The sequence below is a fragment of the Coffea arabica genome, chromosome 8c (assembly GCF_036785885.1).
Source record: "Coffea arabica cultivar ET-39 chromosome 8c, Coffea Arabica ET-39 HiFi, whole genome shotgun sequence".
NCBI lineage: Eukaryota > Viridiplantae > Streptophyta > Magnoliopsida > Gentianales > Rubiaceae > Coffea > Coffea arabica.
This window is the reverse complement of record NC_092325.1, coordinates 5,940,166-5,960,251: the sequence shown is the minus strand read 5'-3', so window position 1 is coordinate 5,960,251 and position 20,086 is coordinate 5,940,166. Positions and strand designations below refer to the sequence as shown.

The 20,086-nt window shown below is 39.5% G+C and overlaps 2 protein-coding genes across 2 annotated transcripts; one reads left to right on the top strand and one right to left on the bottom strand.

The window, feature by feature from the left end:
• Nucleotides 1-7,757: 7,757 nt before the first annotated feature.
• On the bottom strand, nt 7,758-9,602 carry LOC113705711 (uncharacterized). Its single transcript, XM_072062602.1, has one exon. It carries the CDS (start codon nt 9,600-9,602, stop codon nt 7,758-7,760), a length of 1,845 nt encoding a protein of 614 aa, XP_071918703.1.
• An 8,463-nt stretch (nt 9,603-18,065) lies between these two features.
• On the top strand, nt 18,066-20,086 carry LOC113705525 (uncharacterized). Its single transcript, XM_072062601.1, has 3 exons — nt 18,066-18,556; nt 18,751-18,831; nt 18,997-20,086. The coding sequence occupies exons 1-3, from the start codon at nt 18,066-18,068 to the stop codon at nt 20,084-20,086; spliced, it is 1,662 nt and encodes a 553-aa protein (XP_071918702.1).

The window sequence follows — 20,086 nt, the reverse complement described above, 5'->3', positions numbered from 1 at the left end:
GCTTTCTGCTGGAGTCTCCCAAATTTGCATCCAAAAGTCCATCTTTTTGTAGTTATCTGCTCCACTCCTGGAATTTGGTCCAGATATCAAATATGAGTAAATATCAGCAATTAACACAATATTTGTCCGGGATAGAAGGGGAAATTAATAATAAAATTACTAACAAATTATACCCTATCAATTCCCCCCACACCTAAATCATGCTTGCCCTCAAGCATGGGAAAAGTGGACAGACCCCAAGAATCATATATCGGTCATCACTCTAATCTACCACATTGCCAAGAGATTCAAGAGAAAATCATATGTCGGGCACTAGTAGTTAAAATCCGAGAAACATCCCCCCCAGTTAGCCTCTACCGCAAACTCCTTCAATTTCCAAATTAACTAGTCTAAGGAAAAGGAATGACACACAGCATTTATCAGCTAATGGTCCAAATATTCACACAAGTCCCCATATTGAGTCCATAAACCAGCAAGCTTCCCTATTATGTATTCTCTCTTTTTTCCCTTTTTTTTTCTTTTTTTTCTTTTTTTTTTTTAAAGCACATAATAATATTTGACACACGAAAACTTAGTCTCTAGCCGCCGGAGCCTTTTGACGCGAACTCCAATATTTTTAGATGAAGGAGCCCGGTTACTCAACTCCTACCGCTATGCAACCACGTACTCATATTAAGTACCACCTTTTGACGCGAGAATCGACACTTTTAGGTGCAGATTCCCGGTTACTCGGTAGTAGCCAATAGAGGAGTACAGTCAAGCTTATTCACAGCTAATCAAAGCAGAAACGCAAAATAACAGCACTAACAACTAAACATAGGGGCAGCTCGCCTCATTATTGCCAAACATGGAGAACTGGAGTCAATATTGGACCAGTTCACATTAAAATGCCAACAGTCATTCCCAATGCCTAGAAAAGTTAACACAGAAATCAAAAGAACCAAACAGTCCGATATTCACCAAGGAGACATCTCGAATCCAACCACACTAACCCGATACATTATATTTAAAAAGAACTTGGCAAAAGTAGAACTAGAGTCAATAAACCAAAATTTTTTTTTGTTTTTTTTTTTTATAGTCACATAGGATTAAAACTAAGAATTAAAACTAGAATTAATAGCCACAAAGAAAGAAAAATAAACAACTAGAATTAAAACTAAAAACTAATAAAACTAGAAACTATTAAAAACTAAAAACTACTAAAAACTAAGAACTAAAACTGAAAACTAAAAATTACTAAGAACTAAAAACTACTAAAAACGGAAAACACTAGCACCACTTTAGACCCATTCCCCCCACACCTATAGGACACATTGTCCTCAATGTGACAAATAATAACCAAAAGTGAAGCAAAAGAGAGAGGGGAATCAGCCAAACTTCCCTGAAATCGGGTCATAGCGGAGGGCGAGGTGGAAACGGAGGTGCAAAGCCTGTATGCATCAGAAACTGCGCCAAATTCTGTGCTATGCCGGCGACATTGGCGTCAACGTTGACCATCCGAGCCTGCATAGTCTGAACCTGCTCCCGGAGCTGCTGCCATTCAGTAGTCCCATGCGGCGGAGGTGGCGCAGAAGAAGATGGCCCAGCTGTGTCCTCTGCTGATCCAGGAAAGGAGGAGGGCCCTGCCCGGGACGAATGATGCGCACCCGGAGCTCTAGGTGGTCCAGGAGGCATGAACTGGTAGGAACCATCAGGCAGGCGCTCGATGACTCCCATCCTCTCCAAGCAGTCTACGTCCAAGAGCTCCATCTCGCACGCCAAATGTAGGTCATGGTCATCCAGGTCAAGAACCCCCAACTGTATCGCCAAGTGGGTGATATAGGACCCAAGGATAAGGGGCTTGTTCTTTTTGGCCAAGACGGTCTTGAACTGTGCGGCCAACCAATACCCCAAGTTAACTTTGATATTGTTCTTCATACTCCATAGGAAGAAGAACTCAGGGCGAGAGAGTATGCCAGAGCTGTCCTTGCGCCCCGAGTAGCTGTAGGCTAAGAACCGCTGGACATAGCGGGCACTAGGGTCCTTAAGAAAGGAGCTCCTAGACCGGGAAGGATCGTAGCGCTGCTGATCGACGGACATGTCCTCCCATACATCATGGTAGTGGGAGAGGAACGGCTCTATGTAGTCACAGGCACTCTCTGCATACGCCCTAGACCCAGCATACTCTCTAGTGATAAACCCAAATGCCCGATTGAATTGGGTAATGGAGAAATTGAACTCTCGACCCATGAGCCGGAAATGAATGACCTGTGGTGTGTCAACGGTGTATCTTGTAGGTAACTCGAACTCAAAGGTGGAGTAAAACTCCCGAGTCAGCTCGACAAAGGCGGGGCATAAGACATCGAGATATGAGCGCCACCCGATGGCTGTAAACATCTGCTCGACCTCCTCTCGTATGCCTAGTCCCATGACGGTTAATTTTTCCCAAGTCTTGCTTGGTGTAATCCGCCGCTCGCAGACCTTAGCATATCGCTGCTGATCAGCGGGTCTAGTGAAGGTTAAGTGTCCCCCAAAGTGAGTAGGAGTATCTACCTGAGCACCCCGACCCCTACCCAAACGGGTTCGCACATTAGAAGAAGAGGGGAGGTTGGTAGGTGAGTTGACTGGAATAGAGGCCTGTGGAGGGGGCTGAGAACGAGAGGCCCTAGACCTAGAGGATGATGTTGGTCTCACCATGTCCCCCAACAATGAACTCAGACCAACGAGAAGCTTCAACAGGTATAGAAACCAGCAAATGTAACTAGCAAAGGAAACTCAGCAGAACAAAGCAAGAATGCCCAGTAGTAACCCAATCTAGACAAAAAGGGGAGTTTGAACAAGTAGCAATGCCCAATACCCGATACAGTACGGCTCCTCCAAATCAGCAATTCAACAAGTAATTAAACCGAATACTACCAACCTCAACAAGTAGAGCATGCAGCCAGACTCTCTAAAGCAACAAGAAATTTCAGAAATAACTCACTAAAAACCCAAAAGGAACCTCAGCAAATTATCCAGCAATTCAAGCAAAATAATGCCCAGCAATTCACAACGAGGTAGCCAATGTCTACAAGTAACGTGAGGGTTAAAATGTCTCCCAAAGGCAACAAACAATCATAGCAATTCATCCTCCCATCAAGACATATAACTTCCAACAATTATAAGACCCAAATATAAATTGGCCGACACACGGAGCAAGCAGCAAAAGTGGACAGCAGCAAGACAAATAGCCCGTCAAATAGATATCCAACCACCAGCAAATTAAAAATACCCAGTGCCTAACAGGGAGTCAACGGGAGCAGCAATTTGCACAAAGGAGGAAAACAAAACACAAATAGAGCCTCTCTAACTCAGAAGTTGAACACAGACGACTACCCTGCCCGAGAGGCCTTCCAAGTATCCCAGACAACTGCCAAATTCCAACCCAAAAGTTTGAATAAATGTCCCTAGCACTGACCTCTCCCCGTGGCCGAATGACGGAGGGCTTCGCTGTGGGCTTCGTGCGCAGGGCAGCGGCGACGTGAGCAGCAGAGGCGGCCGTGGACTGCAGCGAGCTTCGTGCAGCAGCGGCGGACGGTGCGCTTGGGCAGCGGGAGAGGGACGGCCGACGTGCGCCTGTGGGCTTCTGGCTGCGTTCGGCAGTGGTGGGCCGCGGCTGGCTGGCAGCAGTAGAGGTGGACGGGGGAGATCTGGTGGTGGAGGGAGGGTCGCGGGCGAGATGGGCGGCGATGGAGAGAGAGATCTGCTGACTGGCGGCGGCGCGCGGACAGCGGCGTGGCGGGCGACGATGAATGGATTCGGCTTTCCTGCGAACGTGACGCGGGCACGTCAAGAGGTCAAAAGAGCTCCCAGAAGTTTCAGAATTTCCTGATCGTGAGCGTCCTGCACATCACCACGCGGGCACGTCATGAGGGCAGGAGAGCTCCCAGAAGTTTCAGAATTTCCTGATCGTGAGCGTCCTGCACATCATCACGCGGGCGCGTCATGACTGAAGGTCGCCTACAAACCAGTAAAAACGAAAACTAACACCCAAAATCAGTCAAATTTAAGGAAAACAGATTCAAACAATGACAGGAAACCAATAAACAATTAAAAGGAACAATTGGGTTGCCTCCCAATGAGCGCCTTTCTTTAATGTCTTCGGCTAGACATTGTCCAAAAATTTGCTTAAACTAAGCAAGTAGGGTCCTCCAAGTGCATCACCTCCACCCGTTCAGTTGGAACCCCTTCATAATACGGCTTGAAACGATGACCATTCACTACAAATTTCTTCTCAGCTTTCAAACTTTGGATCTCGACTGCACCATAATGGAAGACATTAGTCACAACAAAAGGGCCAATCCAACGAGAACGTAATTTACCTGGAAATAACTGCAATTTGGAGTGGTATAGCAGAACTTTTTGCCCACACTCGAATGTCTTACTTGAGATCTGTTGGTCATGAAAAATTTTATTTTTCTCCTTATAAATTACCGCATTCTCATAAGTTTCATTGCGAATCTCCTCCAACTCCTGTAATTGTAACTTCCTTTGGATTCCGCCCTCCTCAATATCCATATTGCATTGTTTAACCGCCCAAAATGCTTTATGCTCGAACTCTACTGGAAGATGACACGGCTTACCAAATACCAACCTATAGGGAGACATCCCTATAGGTGTCTTGTATGCCGTCCGATAGGCCCAGAGTGCATCTTCCAACCGTTGACTCCAATTTTTTCTATCGGGGCGCACCATTTTCTCCAAGATGGACTTTATCTCCCGATTCGACACCTCCGCTTGACCATTGGTGTGGGGGTGATACGACGTCGAGACTCTGTGGAGTACACCATACTTGCGAAATAAGGCAGCTACGGTTTTGTTGCAGAAGTGCGTTCCCCTATCACTGACAATAACTCTTGGCATTCCAAATCGCACAAAAATATTAGATCTGATAAAATCTGCAACCACTTTCGAGTCATTAGTTCGAGTGGCCTTAGCCTCCACCCATTTAGACACATAATCAACTGCCAACAAAATATACAGAAAACCAAATGAAGTAGGAAAAGGGCCCATGAAATCTATACCCAGACATCAAAAATTTCTACAAAAATCATCGGAACTTGGGGCATATGATCTTTATGGGCTATATTACCTACCCTTTGACAGCGATCACATGACTTACAAAACACATAGGCATCCTTAAACAATGAAAGCCAATAAAATCCACTTTCTAAAACCTTATGAGCAGTTCTCTTGGGTCCAAAATGACCTCCACAGGCAAAAGTATGACAAAAAGCTAAAATTGATTGAAATTCCACTTCACTTACACATCTCCTCATTATTTGGTCTGCACATCTCTTCCATAGGTACGGGTCGTCCCAAATGAAGTACTTGGCGTCACTCTTCAATTTATCCTTTTTCGCTTTTGGCCAACCTGCAGGAAAATCACCCGTTACTAGATAATTGACCAAATCAGCATACCAAGGCAATTGAGAATTTAAGGAAAATAAATGCTCTTCAGGGAATGCATCCTTCAATGGCTCATTATCCTCCCCAATTGGTATGCGACTTAAATGGTCTGCTACTAGATTTTCTGAGCCTTTTTTGTCTCTTATCTCCAGGTCAAATTCCTGTAGTAGCAGTATCCACCTGATGAACCTCGGCTTTGCATCTTTCTTGGTCATTAGGTACCTTAATGTTGCATGGTCAGAAAATACAATTACTTTAGCACCTAGCAAATATGATCTGAATTTTTCTAAAGCAAAAATAACTGCAAGAAGCTCCTTCTCAGCGGTGGAGTAATTCAATTAGGCTCCATTCAATGCTCGGGATGCATAATAGATGACGTAAGCTGCCTTCCCTACTCTTTGCCCCAGTACAGCCCCAACAGCATGATCACTGGCATCGCACATGATCTCAAATGGCAAATTTCAATCGGGGGATTGGATGATTGGGGGTGAAGTCAACAATTCCTTCAGCTTGTTAAAGGCTCTCTCACACTTATCATCAAACTCGAAGGCTACATCTTTTTATAGGAGTTGGAACAACGGGGCTCCAATTTTTGAGAAGTCCCTGATGAACCTTCGATAAAAACCTGCATGTCCAAGAAAAGAGCGCACCTCCCGCACACTCGCGGGGTAAGGTAATGCAGAAATAATGTCTATTTTAGCCTTGTCAACTTCTATGCCCTTAGACGATACAATATGACCCAGGACTATCCCGTGCTCAACCATAAAATGACATTTTTCCCAATTAAGCACAAGATTAGTCTCTATACACCTTATCAGGATCAATTTCAGGTTATCTAAACACGTATCAAAACTATCACCATACACACTGAAATCATCCATGAAAACTTCAATAATTTTCTCCACGTATTCAGAAAAAATACTTACCATACACCTCTGAAATGTTGCAGGTGCATTGCATAACCCAAATGGCATTCGTCTATAAGCAAAGGTCCCGAACGGGCACGTGAAAGTTGTCTTCTCTTGATCCTCTAGGGCAATTGCTATCTGAAAGTATCCTGAAAATCCATCCAAAAAGCAATAATAAACTCTACCAGCTAAACGTTCAACCATCTGATCAATGAAAGGGAGAGGGAAATGGTCCTTTTTGGTGACGGCGTTTAGCCTACGGTAGTCTATACATTGCCTCCACCCAGTGGGCTTACGCACTGGCACAAGTTCACCCGTTTGGTTGGCCTCTACCGTCACTCCTGCCTTCTTTGGGACTACCTGGACCGGACTCACCCAAGGGCTATCAGATATTGCAAAGATGATCCCTACATCTAACAATTTTAAAATCTCTTTCTTTACAACTTCCATCATGAGGGGATTGAGCCTCCTTTGAGCCTGCCGTACAGGTTTGGCATCCTCTTCTCGTCTAATCCGATGCATACAGACGGCCGAGCTGATTCCCTTAATGTCTGCAATTGTCCAACCTATCGCCTCTTTATGCTCTCTAAGGACCCGGATCAGTTTCTCCTCCTGGATTTTTGACAGTGCTGATGAGATAATCACCGGGAGTGTCTCATTATCACCTAGATATGCATATTTCAGGTGCTCTGGTAGAGGTTTCAACTCCAGTACAGGTGCCTGCACCACAGATGGCAATACCCTCTGGTGAGGCTCGGGAGTAAAAATAGGTAAGACTTCATACCTCTTCGTGGTGGTCTGCAACGAGTGTAATGCCCCTATTGTGCATTTTAAATCCTCACCCCACTCCATCTGAGGAGTTGTCTCCAACTCGAGGTGCTTGGTTAAAGCCACCTCCAGCTCATCCCTGCCATCAGTTTCAAACACTTCCTGCACTACAGGGTCAATAGCACTCACAGAAAAAATTGAGCTAAAGTTGGAGTTTGAGGGGTACTTCATAGTATCAAAAATATTAAAATGCACAATTTCCCCATCAAACTCCATGGACAGAATACCCTTATTAACATCAATTTTCGTCTGTGCTGTGCTCATAAAAGGTCTACCCAATAACAGAGGTGAGGGATCAGGGGAGTGATCATCATCCATATCAAATACATAAAAATCAGCTGGAAACACCAAATCATTAACTTTTACCAACACATCTTCAACCAACCCATCAGGATATGCATTAGTTCGGTCAGCTAATTGAATGATTAATCCAGTTTCTTTTAATGGACCTAATTTTAGAGAAGCATAGATAGACTTAAGCATGACATTTATTGATACTCCCAGATCCAACATGGCCCTTCTGATCACAGTATTACCTATCTTACAGGGAATAGTAAACATACCTGGGTCCCCGCACTTTGGTGGGAGCTTCCTCTACAGGACCGCAGACACATTTTCCCCAACTATGACCCGTTCATCTCCCCTCAATCGCCTTCGGTTAACACACAAGTCCCTTAGGAACTTGGCATATTTTGGTACTTGTTTGATGGCGTCTAAGAGGGGGATATTTATCTCAACCTTGTGAAAAACCTCCAAAATCTCCTTCTCCTTATCCTGTTTCTTTGATTTTTCCAACCTGCTAGGAAAAGGAGGCGGGTTAGTTTTAACTGTAATTATTGGGTCAAGAAGTACCTTTGGATCTGCACCATTGCTGTCCTCCCTTTCGAGCTCATTTTCGATTTTCTCTTCATCCTCGTCCTTGGGAATCACAGGTTCAGGCCCCTGAATTTCTTTCCCACTCCTTAGGGTCATTGCGCTCACGTTCTTCGGATTCAACTCCGGTTGAGATGGCAGCTTCCCTTGGTTCTGGGACTCCAAACGGTTGATTCTGGTGGCTATTTGACCTATCTGATTCCTTATGTCCTGCATTTCGGAGTCCGTCTTTTGCTGATTTTGCATAATAGCTGCCTCCGTCCTTTGCTGATTTTGCGCCATGGTTGTCATCATTTGTTTCAACATCTCCTCCGTAGATGAACCAGATTGAGGGAATTGAGGTGGTCGGGGTTGGTATTGCTGCTGGTACCCTGGTGGCTTATTTGGCACAAAGTTAGACTGCCTGTTCGGCGTGAAGTTGGGTTGCCTATTCCCACCATAACTGAGGTTGGGATGATCCCTCCACCCGGGGTTGTAGGTGTTTGAGTAAGGGTCGTACTGCTTCCTTGGCGCGGGCGCGTGGTCAGCCATATTCACCTGTTCTGCAGTTTCTTCCTGAATCATTGGGCATATGTCTGCAGAGTGGCCTACACCAGTGCAAATCCCGCATACCCTGGCTTGTGATGCATTTCTCACAGCCTGTTGCCTAACAAACGCAGTCAACTCATTTAACTGCTGCTGTATAGAGGATGTCTCTACCTCATTCACCCTACGTATTGGGACATCCTCTCTTGTACTGAATTGCTGTGAATTCTCTGCCATCCCTTCTATTAACTCCCGTGCTTCCTGAGGGGTTTTGTTCACCAGTGCCCCTCCACTTGCAGCATCAATGATGCTCCTGTCTCTAAAAATGAGCCCCTCATAAAAATATTGTATGATCAACTGATCACTTATTTGGTGTTGGGGGCACCTGCGCAACAAGTTCTTATATCGTTCCCAATACTCGTAAAGTGATTCCCCTGGATGCTGCTTGATCCCACAAATTTCCTTCCTTAGACTTGCAGCCCTGGACGCAGGAAAATATTTATCCAAAAATTTTTTCTTCAATTGGCCCCACGTGGTGATGCTACCTGGTGACAGGTAGTACAGCCAGTCTTTCGCAGAATCTTTCAAGGAGAAGGGGAATGCCCTCATTTTTATCTGCTCTTCTGTGATTCCCGGGGGTTTCATACTATTGCACACGACATCAAACTCCTGCAGATGCTTATACGGCTCTTCACCTGGTAAACCATGAAAAGAGGGTAAAAGCTGAATCAGACCAGATTTTAGTTCAAATGGAATGTTGTCATTTAAAGCGGGGAAAGTAATGCACAAAGGCTGCTGAGTTAAATCAGGAGCAGCCAACTCCCTTAATGTTTGTGCATTAGCCATGGTGAACTCCTCCTGGTCAGAGTCACTCGAAGTGTTACCAAACGAATCTGTTGGTTCAACTTCTGACTCAGGTCTTTGAGATGTAGCACTAGAGTGCTCTTCTCTGAGCTGTCTGGTTTCCTTTCTCGTTCTACGCGCGGTCTTCTCTACCACAGGGTCAAAAACCAAATCACCTGTGCGAGAAGATCGAGGCATACACTAGAAGAAAACCAGAAAATTAGGACAAAAATTGAATTTAAAAAGAAACAAATAATAACGCTAGTCCCCGGCAACAGCGCCAAAAATTGACAGGTCGTCAACCTGTGCAATAATAATAATAAATATAGAACCTAGCTACCACTAAGAGCAGTCAATAATTAATCCTAGGTACTGGAGCAGGGACTCTAGGTGTGCAATGGGTTACTTGATTCACCATGTTCCCGAAGAGTTTGCTTAATCCGATATACCAGAATTAATTAATTGACAAAAATTACTAAATAGTAGACAGTGGCAAGTAGGGTCGTCTCCTCAGGGACTGGAGATATTTGTTTCTTTTAAAAGTCCAATTGATAAGGGGGGATTTTACTGGAATGAAACTAAAAATAATCAGACAATTTAATTAAAAAGTGAATAAATCACTAGCACGAATATAGCAGGAATTTAATCAGGAATAAATAAATTCTAGCCAAGGATACAACTACTCAAGCACAGTCCCTTTATCTGATCATTGATGCAGCAGAGGTTCACTTAATTTATTAATAGGCTAGTTATAGTCCGACGACCAATTTTTCCTTAAATTATTGATAACCAAGGTACGACCGTTGATTACCCCTAATCAGCAAATACTCCCAGGTACGACCATAGGAATTAATTTTTCAATTGCATTAATAACTAGAAAAACCTAACCCTAATCAATAACACGCTACGAGGGTTATTTAAATTAGATCGTACGTTCCCCTAATGTGTAAACACACCAATTGCCACTAATATTAATCAATCAAACAATTACGGATTTAATTGACTAAATTGGCACGAGATTAATATATCACAATGAACATCGGGCCCTGGACATCCAATTAATAAAACAATCCCATGAAAATTAAATCAGGCAACATGCAAATATTAATAGATAAAGGAACACGTGAAAACTAATTAGATCTCACAGATTTTCGGGACTGCGCCGTCGAGTTGACCCTTGACTAGATGGAAGACTTAGCCAAGCCGCATAATTAAATCACCACACGAATTAATAAATTTCCAAGGCATTGTTCTTTTTACTAACAAGTAAGGAATAAAGGATGTTTTTCCCGTTGGGGAATTTTGTCGAACACCTGGCGTGTGTCAGAGGCCAGTCAAAAGAAGGAAGAACTAAAACTACCCTAAAAGACTAAAACTAGAGATCAAAATAAAAGCCAGCCGTCTTCTGTACGTTTGTTCCCTATTTAAAGCCAAAAGAAAGATATCCAGTGGTCCCCACCAATTGGACACAAGCTGCCGAATTCATCTCCTTGTTTTGAGCCTCTGCGCGGTCCCCACCAATTGGCCACAAGCTGCCGAATTACTTCTTGTTCCTAAGGCTTTGTACGTTGCCTTTACTAGCTCTTGTAGCTCTTGTGGTCCCAGCCAATTGAGGCTTTCTGCTGGAGTCTCCCAAATTTGCATCCAAAAGTCCCTCTTTTTGTAGTTATCTGCTCCACTCCTGGAATTTGGTCCAGATATCAAATATGAGTAAATATCAGCAATTAACACAATATTTGTCCGGAATAGAAGGGAAAATTAATAATAAAATTACTAACAAATTATACCCTATCAGTACCCTGTAGATTCTGTACTATTAGTGCAATAACTCTTGCTCGGCTAATTATTGGCCAAAATTCTTACTTTTTTCTCATCCAATAGAAATGTCTCCAATCATATTCCTTTTTTTTTCTAGCAAGTCATACAAAGAAACTAGAGTAAAGAAAGAAAGTAAAGAATAACAAGCTATCTTTGCGCATGAATGTAGATGACGTAAAAACTAGGAAAGCCAAATCAACTGAATTTGTAATCGCCAAATTATGCCAAAATTTTGTTTGTCCAATGAACTTGTATATGATTCGATCCATCCATTCAATTTCAAAATGTGCACCAATGTTTTGAAAACCGGATCGGACCGGCCAGTTCGACCAGTTGAACCGCGAACCGGCCATGGCACCGGTCCGGTTCAATGACATTGTTGACTTTGCTAGAAACCCGGTCAAAGACCGATTGAACCGTGAAAACCGCCGAACCGGATTGAACCGGCGGTTTTCCGGTTTTCAGCTTTCCCCTTTTTTTTTTTTTTTTTTTAAGTTTTGCAAAATGCAACAATCAAGATTCGAACCCAAAACTTTTGTAATAAAAGACCAATGTATTAACCGTTGCACCATCACATCTTATTAGTTTTTTTTGATAACTTATTTATATAAAGCAAATACTCATATTTCTTTTTTCCATTTTTCTTACAAAATCTCATCCCCTCATGGCTCTTTCTTTTTAATTTTCAACTCTCTCTCTCTCTCTCTATCATCTTTTCTTTTGTCACTCCCTTTTTAATCAAACCTCTTTATTTTTAATTTATTAATGTTTTCTTCCATCTTTTAATTTTGTTTTTATCCATTAAATTGAAAAAAGTTAAAAAAGAATTTTTTTATCTCAAATTATTTAATGCCACAACCACTCACTTTTATCTTATTTTTTGTTTCTTATCAAGTTTACATTTCTATTTTCGATTTTCTTGATTTCCTTCGAATTCCAAATTTTCTTTTTTAAATTGCAATATCTAAATCTCAAAACGTAAATTAAAATTTAAATTCATAATATCTAAATTCTCAGATACATGAATTTTGTATAATTTCAAAATATTGTGATATTTTGGGGTTGGATTTAGATATAATTGAAATTGAGATGAAATTTATTTGTTTTAACTTATAATTTAAAAAATTTATTTTTAAAAATCCAAGTTATTAAAAAATAGTAAACTTTTCATCATATAAAATATTAAATTAGTCCATTACATGTCTTATTTTGTACATATATATATTTATATAAATTATTTTTTAAAAAATTCATTGAATCGAGATTGAACCGGTCCGACCGGTTGAACCTCGACCCTTTCACTTCACCGGTTCAATTAACGGTCCGGTTTTAAAACATTGATGTGCACTAGTGTGTGATTTTGATAGTTTGCCTGTATCATCTTCAATAGGCGTAATTACAAATGAGAGATATCTACCGCCATCTAGAAGCACAATCCCTCCTAGCCCAAGCCAGCTCATTTCTCAAAGAATTCCTCCAAGTTTATTTCCTCTGACTGATCTCCTTTTATGTCATTTCACCACTGAACATCTAAACGTACTCTAGGGAATTTGAAAATTGTCAAAATTTTCCATGCATAATGGCATACATGTGACGTTTAGTTAGATAAGATGGATGTAGGGAATGAGCAATACAAAAAACATATAAAGGTCAATGAGTGAAATTGACATTTCATAAAAAAAAAAAAAAAAAGAACAGTGCAGTGCACAAAATAAATATTTTAGAAAAGTTTGCCAATCTTTTTAACTAACATGAACTTTGTACTTTAGTCCCTCACTATTGAGATGATGTATTTTGGTCCCTATATTTAAGATTTTGTCCCCATTTAAATCTCTTATAAAATATGGGTTTGGTCCATCACACTCACATGTTTAAAATACATCATTTTACCCAAAACTAATTGTTAGTGACGTCCATGAAACTGTAATTTTGACATAATTTGAATCAAAGCACAAAAACTACCTAGTAGTTGAGGTACCTGACGATCAAAATTCTGGTATGTAATTCTTAAATGTCAAAAAATTTTTAGTTCGAATAGAAAATTTTTAGAGAATATTTTAACTAGGTAGAAGTGAAATGCTAAGCTTTATGTTTAACATTTGACTTGAGGTGGTCTCAGCTTACAAAAGATTTTTTTCTCGTTAACATTAAAAAAAATTTCTTCTGTTAACATACTTTGGGTGAAATTTAGGAGCATTATAAATTGTTTTAGATTTTATAGTTAATTTTTCTAAATCGATAGCATGCAAGCTAAGGTAGTTTCACCCATAATTTTGTCTTTAAATTGCACTAATAGTATGCTTGGAATACCATTGAGAAAAAGATTAGACAAAGGCAATGCAAATCAGGCAAGAGAGACAAAAGAACAAATGAAATCATATGTTGCTTGGTACCATAGGAAAGAAGGTAGCATCAAACATTAATTGGTTATTTCAAAATCGTCATTTTGCTACCTTCAAGTAAAGAATAACAAACTACCTTTGCATATGAATCTTGAAAAAATGATGGCTGAGAAAGCGAAACTAATTGTATTCGTAGTCTCCAATTATTTCAAAATTTTGTTTTATCCATTGAACTTGTTTGTGTCGATTCATCCATTAAGTTTCAAAACATGCACTATTAATTTGGTCAGCTTGTCAGTTAGCCTATATCATCTTTAACAGGAGTAAATACTAATGAGATGCACACCATCACTTAGGAGCATAATCCTCAAAAATTGACAGGTGCCGAACCTGTGCAATAATAAATACCTACTCGAGAAAAATACAGATTTTGTATATAGCGGTGAGTAGGGTCGAATCCACAGGGACTGGTGATAATTCGTTTCTTCTAGAATCCAAAATATGGGGGGTTTTGGATTAAATGCTAACTAAATAAATTAACTGCAGAAAATAATTGATTAAGAGAAATAATTAAGGGAAAACTCTAGCCAAGGGCACACTTCAGAAATGGTTCATGCACTGATCATCGATTCACAGATAATTCCACATTTATTAATAGATTGGTTATAGTTGTCATACACGTGATAAACAACCAACCTTTTCTTACTTTCTCGATAGTTAAGGTACGACCATTTACTATTTCTCTAACCCAAAAACAACCCTAGGTACGACCGTAGGATTTAATTTCTAGATTGCATTAATAATTAGAAAGGCCCAATCCTAACTAACAAACACGCTACGAGGGTTTGTTTAAGTTAGATCGTATGTTCCCCTGACATAAACCCAATTACACCAGTTGCTACTGAGATAGAGATAACGAACAATTACGGATTCAATTACCCCTATTTAGCAAAATAGCCTATATGAATAATTAATTATTGTGCACTAATCAATCATCCACACGAACTATAACGGTTAAAAGCAGGAAACATATGAATACCAATAAATGAAGGAAGCAATTAAAGTAAATTAGATCTCACAGTAATTGTTGAATCAAATCTTCAATTATCCCCTTGACTAGAATTGAGAAGCTAGTTCTCCATTAATGGAGAACTAGCTGTGCAAGAATAAAAATAATAGCCCACGGCATTCTTCTCCCCATTCGAAGGAAGAAAAACCCGATGGAATTCGAACTATCCCCCACTACCAAGCCAAAGGGATAATTAAATGTTCCCTGCTATCGCCTTCGCGGCCCACATGATAGATACCTAATAGGAGAAGGAAACTACTAAGACTCCCAAAACAAGTCTCCTCCAAAGCTTACGAGAGAATGTTTCTTTTTGTTTCCTATCTTCGGTCAACCAAGGATGAAAAAGCCATTTCCCAAGGTCAACAAAAGTGGCTATTGTCTGCTACCTTTTTTTCACTACAAAGCTGCGGCTTCCTAATCTAATTCAAGAGCCAGCCTCTCCGAAAATTGTTATTTTCTCAAAATTGCAACCAGACTCCCTCAAAATAGAATAAAATAATATTTATTACAATTAAGTTTCTTCAACTTCTTGAGCGGACCTCAGTACTTGAAGTGGCTCCCGTGCGACGAATCTTCTAAATTTCGATTTCAAGCACTTTTTAGTACCAATTCTTGCAGTTAGTACCAAAACAAAATATCAGTAGAATCCACCCAATTAATGAAAATATTTAGTCAAATAATTGTACAATAATGCCCAAAATACCCCGCTAAAATGCACCCTATCAATAATCCTTTCTTGCCCAAAGCCGGTCTATTTCCCAAAAAAATCCATATCACACCATCATTTCAAAGTTTTATTTTACCAATTGGACCTTATGTCTTTTTGTTTTTGTGTAATTTCATCCGCTGAACTTCTAAATATATTCCATGATTTCTAGAAAATGGAAAATTTGTCCTTGGATGATGGTATACGTGTGACATGTAGTTAGGTAGCATAAATGAAGAGAATGACCAATACAAAGAACATTAGTTACAAGTCAATGGAAGAAATTGACATTTTCAACCAAAAAAAAATAAAATTCAATGGACAACGTAAAATTTAGGGCAAACTCCAATTTACCCCTTGTGGTTTAGTATTTTTTTACATAATTTCCCTATGATTTCAAAAGCTATATATAACCTTCTTATGGTTTGGGTTAAAGTGTCAAAGTGACGAAAATGATCATTCGTAACGGAGTCATCTAAAATGTCAAAACAACCCTAATGTAAAGTTGAAAATTATTTATTAACCAAGGGGGATTATGTATATATTTTGAAAACCATAAGGGGTTATATGGTAAACATTAAACCATAAGGGGATTATATGATAAAATATAAAAACCATGCGGGGTTAGTGTGTCATGTATTTATAAGGGTAATTTTGATATTTTTAAAAGTTCCGTTAGGAATGACTATTTCCGTTATTTTGACACTTTAATTCAAACCATAAGAGGGTTATGTATAGTTTTTGAAACTATAGAGGGGTTATGTAAAAAAGTACTAAATCATAGGGGGTAAAATGTAATTTGTCCTAAAATTTATAAACACTTTGCGGACCTCAAGCACATACGTGAACTTTGTACTTTATTCTCTTGCTTTTGAAATGATACATTTTGGTCCCTACGTTTTTCACTTTGTTTTGTACCTTTTTACGTCTCTTACTCTTAAAATAATAATTTGGTCCATCATATGTCCAAAATCCAGCATTTTGTCCCAAAATCCAGTTTTGATAACAATTGTAAAATGTTTGACATAATTTGAATCAAAGCTCAACAAGTAGCACTTGAAGTACCGATGTTCATTTTTCAAATTCTTGAGTGTAATTCTAAAAGCTAGGAAATTTTCACGCTTGATTGTTTTTTTCTTTGTAAGATATTTTAACTAGAAAAAAGTAAAATGCTCAGTTTTATATCCAAATTATGACTTGAGGAGATTTCAGCATACAAAAGATTATTTTGTATACTACTAGCATAATAAAATATTTTTTCCCTTATTGTTAAAATATTTTGGTTGAAATTTAGGAACATTGTAAATTATTTTTTATTTTTTGAGTATTCTTACTTTTTATCTAAATTGGAAACACACAAACTGAGGCATAGTTTCTAGCTGTAGTTTTATCTTTAAATTGCATAGCTAGTAAATTTTGTGACTATCTTCCAATTTTACACATATAATCTCAATATGTTGACAAATTTCTTTTAGTCATTTCAAGTGAAAACATGTGATCAATAATTAGTTTCAAAGCAAAAATGGTGCACTGTGGATATATGTGACGGATCAAATTTTTTATTTTAAAATTGAGAGATGAAAAATATGCCACAAAAAAATGTCAAACATGAGGAACCAAAATGCTTGATCTTAAGAATAGGGAACTAAAAAAGTACAAAAGTAATTAAATGTAACTAGCACGATTTTCCCATTTCAAATGATTTATTTCTTTTAACATCACAAACTTTCAAAGACATAACAAATAAAATCAAGTAAGAAATAAAATGCATAATATGAACCTTGTTTTCTTGATTGGTCTAATTTTTAATTCCTCAATTAAAAAGCGCCCTAGTTCCTGAGGTGGAAGATTTCACGATTTTCACTACACTACTACTCCAAATTTGCCTTATTAGATATCGCTCCACACTCATTTAGCTTTATTTTTTTCAAGCAATAAAAAATCATCTTTCACCATTTCTTGTTGGTACGTTATAGATTATGTACAATTTGCACTATAACTCTTGCAAGTCTAATTAGTTTTAAAAATTCTCACTTTTTTCTCATCCAATAAAAATTTTTCGAATCATATTCTCTTTTCTCAACAAGTCACAAGAAGAACCTAAAGTTAAAAAGAGAATATAAAAATTTTAACAAGTAAAGGAAGTTTGGCTAGAATGCTAGAATACCATAGAGAAAAAAAATAAATAAAGGCAATGTAGAATAGGCAAAAGAGACAAGAAGAACGCATGGAATCATACCTTGCTTGTGTAATCCAGTCAATCAAAGTACCAACAAACATAAATTGATTATTTCAGGATTGTTATTTTGCTATCTTTAGGTAAAGAATAATAAGTTACCTTTGAATATGAATTTAGAATAAGCGAAGACTAAGGAACCAATTCAATCGCTGAGAAAAGAATAAACAAAGGCAGCGTAAATTAATCAGAAGAAACTAAAAGCATGTATGGGATCATATGTTCCTGGTTATAGAAAGCAGCATCTAACAAAATTTGGTTAGTCCACTGTTGTCTTTTTACTACCTTCAAGTAAAGAATAATAAGTTTAGATGAAATTGACAATTGCAAAATAAATAAATAAATAAATAAATGTTCAAAGGACAAAGTAAAATTTTGAAGCGGTTTTTCTTTGGTTATTCCACAGTTGTCATTTTTTTCTGTTTCTTACTCTGCTTTCAAGTCTTTCAAAAACCATAGCGAACTCAAGATCCTAACAGTCATAAGAGATATGGAGGAAAAGCCATACCGAACTCAAGATCTTAAGCATTTCAGTCATGAGGAGCACCCGCTGATCCTGTGTGAATTGCAGAAGGAAAACGATGACGGTAGCATTGATCAAAAGTCAGCAATCTGTTATGGGTGTCAGGAGCAAATCTTGGATCCTGCAGCATACTGCTGCTTTGCTTGTGATTTCTTTCTTCACAAAAGATGTGCGAAACTTCCGCGACAAATTACGCATCCGATGCACTCCCAGCATCCTTTAGTCCTCCTTGGGAAGCCACCTTATTCCTCGGGTAGTTGTATCTGCGATGCGTGTGGCCAAGGTGGCTGGAAGTTTTTCACCTACCACTGTTCCCGGTGCGAATTTGATCTCGATGTGTCGTGTGCTATTTTGGAAATTAAGCTCCATTGTCATGACCACCCTCTTCGACAACTAAAAAAACCTGCTTTTTTCTGGTGTGATGCTTGCCGTGAGCTTGATGAAGATTCGTCCTATCTGTGCACTGTTTGTCCATTTTGGATCCACAAAAATGCGCCTTGCGGCCAACAACTGTGAAGCACAAGGATCATAATCACTTACTCCGTCTGGCATATTCTCTTCCGTCTGAGCACCGCAGTTTTCGACAATATTGCCCTGTTTGTCGCGACAAGGTACAACTGAGTCGTTGGGTCTATTATTGCGGTCCTTGCAGATACTTCGTCCATATTACATACGTTGTGATCTCTCAAGAGGATGAAGGGCAGCTAAGTGAAGATATTGAATATCCTATCTCGTAAGAGCTTTTCTTTGTTTTGCTTGCTATTGTTAACGCAATGGTTGATTCTTTAGCTTTTTTTTTCCCGCCTCCAAAAATTTAGTTTTTTACACTTCTACCATAATCATGATGAAATACTTTTGACATTCTATCCTCTAAATTTCTTGTCTTGTGGGTTGCTAGAGGAGAACAAGATCAAAATGTGGTGAAACTACCATCCAATAACGCAGCTCAAGAATTGATCACCCGTTTTCTTCTCAAGGAAAATGAGATCAGTAGCAGTAATGACTCAGGCAAATCGAATATTCCAGAAAATATATTTATGGATTCACACAGGAAGCATCCGCTTGTTCTTTCAGAGAAAGTACAAAACTTAGATGAAATAAAGAATACTACTAATGACGATCAGGAAGAAGCAAAAGCATTGTTAGTATGTGACGTGTGCATTGAACCTATTTGCTCATCTGACGATCTTCACTACTATGCTTGTGTCGAGTGTGGTTACTTTGTCCATTTAACTTGCTCTAACCTCCCCCATAAATTGCACATTCCAAAGCATCCCCAGCACACATTCTCCTTGACGTGTAAATCGAGTGCAGTTGGTGTTTTTATATGCGGGGCATGTCCCTGGTGGACCAATGCTAGCTTCTATAATTGTGAACCTTGTGAACTAAGTTTTTGTATCAAGTGTGCAAGTGCTAGCATGATCACGAGTAGTGTCAATTACGATGGTCACAAGAAGCACCTCTTGACTCAATTTCAAAGTTCAGATCTCACACGTTGCATGGCATGCGGCTATATATATAGAGGTGGTTTTGGGTTTGCCTGTGAGGATTGCCATTTCTATGTGTGCTATAACTGTGCTTTGCTGCCTCCTGCAACTACGCAGAGATGGGATAAGCACCCACTTTTCCTGATATATCCTCCATATTACGAGCATCCTGAGGTATTCTACTGTGTGCTCTGCGAAACAGAAATCAACCCAAATCATTGGATGTATCACTGCCGTGAATGCGACTATTCATTGCATCCTTGGTGCATTCCTCAAGTTAATTTGTTCAGACGTGTGAAATTTGGATGCTCCCTGAACGTGAATAATCATTCTCATCCTCTCACTCATGTTCCCGAAGCAAAATACAAATCCTTTTGTGGGAGCTGTAATTGGAGGTTGGATTGGGAAGAGGCTTTCGAATGCGATTCGTGCAAATTTTATCTCTGCCCATTTTGTGCTCGTCAAAGGGAATTGCCTGTTGTAACCATTAATGAGTGGTGA

What these genes read in the sequence shown, in the direction of transcription:
- LOC113705711 (XM_072062602.1), bottom strand. Translation starts at nt 9,602, where the DNA reads ATGCCTCGATCTTCTCGCACAGGTGATTTGGTTTTTGACCCTGTGGTA.
- LOC113705525 (XM_072062601.1), top strand. Translation starts at nt 18,066, where the DNA reads ATGGAGGAAAAGCCATACCGAACTCAAGATCTTAAGCATTTCAGTCAT. An exon ending in GATGAAGATTCGTCCTATCT is followed by an intron (nt 18,557 to 18,750) that starts GTGCACTGTTTG and finishes CGGTCCTTGCAG; the next exon opens with ATACTTCGTCCATATTACAT. An exon ending in GATATTGAATATCCTATCTC is followed by an intron (nt 18,832 to 18,996) that starts GTAAGAGCTTTT and finishes GTGGGTTGCTAG; the next exon opens with AGGAGAACAAGATCAAAATG.